General features: G+C 40.5%; 1 protein-coding gene across 1 annotated transcript; it reads left to right on the top strand.

Moving 5' to 3' along the window:
* Positions 1-582: 582 nt before the first annotated feature.
* LOC149225318 (ethylene-responsive transcription factor 2-like) lies at positions 583-1,604 on the top strand. The gene has a single exon (XM_089375065.1). It carries the CDS (start codon positions 656-658, stop codon positions 1,391-1,393), a length of 738 nt encoding a protein of 245 aa, XP_089231191.1. The 5' UTR covers positions 583-655; the 3' UTR covers positions 1,394-1,604.
* Positions 1,605-4,902: the final 3,298 nt, after the last annotated feature.

Raw genomic sequence — 4,902 nt, 5'->3', positions numbered from 1 at the left:
CAGGCTTTCACTCCTGCCAGATGCCTCTGGGTCTTGGGCCGTTAACCTGTTTCCTTACGTCCGAGGAAGACGAGCTCTTAGCCAAGCGGAAGCAGTTTTAGGGCATACTCCAGGCCCATGTGATTTTTATGTTTATCTTTTCAGAAGGAGAATAATTAAATATACTTCAAATTATTATTAAAATTAGTCTTTTTCATTTATATTTACAATTTTTAATCTTTCTTTATTAAATATAAATCTTAATCCATAATAACTCCAAAAACCTGTCCACCAATCATTTTAGTAAACAGAGAATTAAAACATATACTATATATGATATAAATCTTTCTTTATTAAATTCAAAATTACTTCATAATAAATCCAAAATCGTATCATCCTATCAAATTAATAAACACAGAATTAATTTTAACATCAAAGACGATACACTAAAGTAATGTTAACCATACATCGGGCCACATGATGACGAAGAATGACTCGTAGTGGCACGGATAGCCGTAAAAGGAACATGACAAATCCAAAAGAGGAAAATATACTATTAATCAAATCCACCGTCAATTATTGAAGCACCAACCCACTCTGAAGTTTCCACCGTCAATTGCTTTTATTCGGCATGAAAGTGCCATAGAATTAAACAAGAAGTTCTCAGATCGCTACGATGGCAATTTATAGCACAAAACGAGAACGAGAACTCTGTACAGAAATGAGCGTCTTGGATCGAATCCGGAGCCATTTACTCGACGATTTCGAAGGCAAAGATGAAGAATCAAGCCTGGAAGCAGAGAGCTTCATCCAGAGTGCACTGGCATGCGAATCCGTCGACGGCAACAGACCGGAAATCGAAATTGAGACGGAAATGCCGACAACGGCCGTTGAGCCCTCCCGTCCCTTGCTCTCCTTTTCCGTTCCGCGACTTGAATCTTTGGGCTGGGAAAAATTCTCAGCCGGCGGGGAACGCAGAAATTCCCTCGGCGTTACACCTCCGTCTGTGAGCCCTTGCTTATCCGCCGCCTGGGCAAAGCTGCCGTTAAACGAAAACGATTCGGAGAACATGGTCTTGTACGGGATTCTCAAAGAGACCGCCAACGAGGGATGGATGCCTGTAACGCACAAGGAGGAGACGGCTATGGAAACGAAAGAGGCCGATGTCCCTCATGAAACGCGAACACAGCAGCCGGTGGCGAAGAAGAAGAACGTTGCTAGGAATTACAGGGGCGTGCGGCATAGGTCGCCGGGGAAGTTCACAGCGGGGATAAGGGACTCTGCACGGCAGGCGGCTAGAGTTTGGCTTGGCACCTTCAACACCGCGGAGGAGGCGGCTCTCGCTTATGACCGTGCCGCTTACAAGATACGGGGTTCTAAGGCCTTGCTTAATTTCCCGCTCGAAGTTGCTTGACTTCCCGTCCTATGTTGATTCAGAACGTTAGAAATTGTAATTACTCTGAGTTGGCTAGTTTGCTAAATACAAAGAGTGAGTTAATTTAGTGATTTAGTGTTTGAGTGTTGAGTCAAATATAGAGAGTGAGTTAATTTAGTGATTTATATAGAGAGTGAGTTAATTTAGTGATCTAGTGTTTGAGTGTTGAATCAAGTCTAGTTAAGTGATAGATGACTTTTATTGTATTGTTGCTTATAAATATTTTTCACTGAATTTATTGTTAATCTTGATCTCCTCTATGGTATGGATTCCATGCTCCACAAAAGGATTACTAAAGAAAATAATACAGAAATTTTTTTAAGAGTATTTTCTGTAAAAATCATATAAAATAAAATCTCGTAGAAAATAATATAGAAATCTTTTATAATAGTATTTTCGGTAAAAATCACATAAAATAAAATCCCGTAGGCACGTTTGTATGATTCATCTTCAGGACAAGATGAGGAATCAGATCTAAGCAATAAAATAAATAGATGATGAGAGCTAGTTTGACTAAAAAACTGAAATAACTAAATAAGCTTTCACCAATAGAATATTATTATTAAGTTAAAATATTTTTTATATAAAATTAATAGAATAATCTCATTTTAATATTAATTAATATTAATGTTATTAAATTAAATTATATTTATATTATAATAAAAATCAATTTTATAGAAGTATTAACTGAGAAAATATATTACTATGGAGCTAATATTAATAAGAATTAATATTCTAATAGAAAAATAAATAATAAAAAATAATAAGAAATACATTTATGGAGATACTATTAATAACAATTAGAATTCTAATAGATAAATAAATAATAATAAATAAATAATACTAATAATACTAATAAGGAAAGAATAAGAAGATAACCAGGAAAACACGAAGGATTTTAGGAAGAAAGAGCAGGGATCCAACACCTGTTGATACTCCAACCATCGTCTCTGTTCAGATTGACGAGCCTTTTTTCGATCTCTAAGGCCTCTCTAAATTTCCGATGATGAAAGTGGTCAATCCTAGCGATGACCCTCGCCTCTTCTATGCAAATGTGATGATTGGTTTTTTCTGCATGTTCTTCCAAAGCGGAGAAGCGAGACCTTCCATGCTTGATGTATGCAGCATGCTCAAAAATCCTTTGATTTATTAACCGACCAGTCTCACCAATATAAGGAGTCCCACAGGAACAGGGAATAATATAAACACCCTTCCCATCCTTAGGGTTAACAGGGTCCTTGGCCAAACAAAGAGAACTTCAAATAGTGCGAAGGGGTCTAAAAGAAGAAGGAATATTATGATTTTCAAGATCCTAGCAATTTTATCCGTGGTCCCCTGAATAAAAGGAAGATGAACTCTAGAAGATCAATCCTTGGGATTTGATCTCTTCATCTATTTATTTCAATTCCTGGATCTGATTCATCATCTTCTGCTGAAGATGAACCACACTGGATGGTTCGAAACGCGTCGACGAAATTACTCCTATGTGATTGTTTCCGAAAGAATTTGTTATTTTTATTTCTGTTTACTTCTTAATATTGACTTTATGAAATATTATTTTTATTTGATAATAATTTTCTATTTTTTTTTTTGTTGAAACCTTTTTTCAATACATCTCTTTAATAAATATTCTTCCCCCAAACAATATATCAATGCATAGTATCATTAAGATGGAAGTGGACGCTCAGGTAATGGCGCTCGAAATCAAGGAAGTCTCAGCTCAGGTATCTCTCATGGCGACCACGGTTGTGGAGGATGCCATGACTCCTGAAACCTTAGGAGATGCACAGGTTTACAATTCCTCCATGTCACTGCCCTTCCAGACAGGTCAGAGTCAGCTAGGAGAGGCGGGTGAAGCGCAAGAGGTAGGACCTGAGCGCGCAGTCTTCACGAAACGAGAGGTCTACCTCACCCCTGGGGGAGAAGTCGCGGAGCAGGTAACCGAATACTCCACCACCGCCACCGTGCAGGTAGGGTTTAACCCGTATTATAATGTTGCTGCTGCCACGCCAGGGTATGCCCAGATGAACCCTATGTGGGTTATGCCGCGCCCGGGTATGACCAGACGAACCCTAGTGCGGATGATGGGGCGCCTGGGATCTCTGTCTCCTCCTCATCCCATCTCCGCGGCCGGAATGCTCCAGATTTCTTCTCTGCCGGAAGCAAGCAACGAACCTGCTCCTCATTCTCGCCAGATTTGCTTGCAGAGGTTCCTCTCTTGAAACAGCCAGATCTGTCTGAAGAATCACAGGTATTTCAGATCCAAATCAAACTCTTGGGCAAAACGAGGATGCAATGGGTTCGAGCAACAGATCTCGTGCATGATCTTTTGCAAAAACTCGAATGCCAGCTGAGGATCCCCTCCTCTTACCTCAGATTTCTATATAAGGGTAAGCAACTTATGAATCCCCTTCCTCTCTCCTTTTACAACATTCATAAGGACGCTTCTATCGGGGGTTCTTTTCGTTTAAGAGGTGGCTCCTTTGGGCAGACTTCCTCTGCCCCTTGTTTCTCTTATAAAGATGCAGCTCGCAAAGACGCTGCCCAACCTCAGTCCTCTTCGAAAGCAACCCATCCAAATGAGGCTCCAAAGCCGTTTTTGGTAGACAAATCAGATAATATTCCTTCCATCATTTGCTCTCATCCTGAGATTGAAAATTTCTTCCAGATATTTGCAGAATCCGCACTCATATGCAGATTTAATGGGCTTTGGCCTCGCACAGCAGATCTATACCAATGGATCCACTCCACTTGGACTAAAAAAAGCAAGATCTACTTATGTTCAAAAGGATTCTTCATTGTGGTTTTTGACTCAAATGAAGATTACCAGAAGCCCTAATGGGAGGCCCTTGGTTCTAGGGTGCGGCTGGGCTTTTTCTCACCCCTTGGTTTCCAGACTTTGACCCTTCTACAGCAGTCATCACCAAGCTTCCCATTTGGGTCAGGCTCCCAAATCTTCCGGCTCATCTATGGCATGTATCTGTTTTCTTAGCCATTGGAAATACTTTAGGACGCTACCTGGCTACAGACTCCTCAAGAAAGGAAAATGGTCTTTACACCTACGACAGACTTTGTGCAGAAATAGATATCAGCAAAGGACTACCAGATTAGATTAATCTCAAGATTGGAGATTTCCACTGGACTCAAACCTTGCATTACGAGAATACAGCCTTTAGATGCCGCCATTGCCATCAAACGGGGCACCTCCAGAGTACTTGTACCCAGTCCATCGATAAAAAGAAGAATCTGAATCGCAAACCCAAATCCAAGCACTGGAATCCTTGTGAGCCTCCCCATTCTATGTACGATCTAGATTTCTCTAGTTCGGATGAGGAGGAAACTGAAGCAGTTTTGCAGAATGATGAGGATACTGAAGCAGATATGCAGAATGATGTGATTCCAATGGACGCTCCCTCAGGCGGTCTGGCAGTCCCCTCTGACCCTCAGTTTTCTCAGAAACGTTCTCATTTTTCTTCGTCCTCAGATTC

The sequence above is a fragment of the Pinus tabuliformis genome, chromosome J (genome assembly GCF_031772625.1).
Source record: "Pinus tabuliformis cultivar Carrire ecotype Pingquan chromosome J, CPIR1, whole genome shotgun sequence".
Taxonomy (NCBI): domain Eukaryota; kingdom Viridiplantae; phylum Streptophyta; class Pinopsida; order Pinales; family Pinaceae; genus Pinus; species Pinus tabuliformis.
This window is presented reverse-complemented; position numbering and strand designations above follow the sequence as displayed.

Excerpts from the sequence above, each read along its gene's own strand:
- LOC149225318 (XM_089375065.1), top strand. The coding sequence starts at position 656 with ATGGCAATTTATAGCACAAAACGAGAACGAGAACTCTGTACAGAAATG.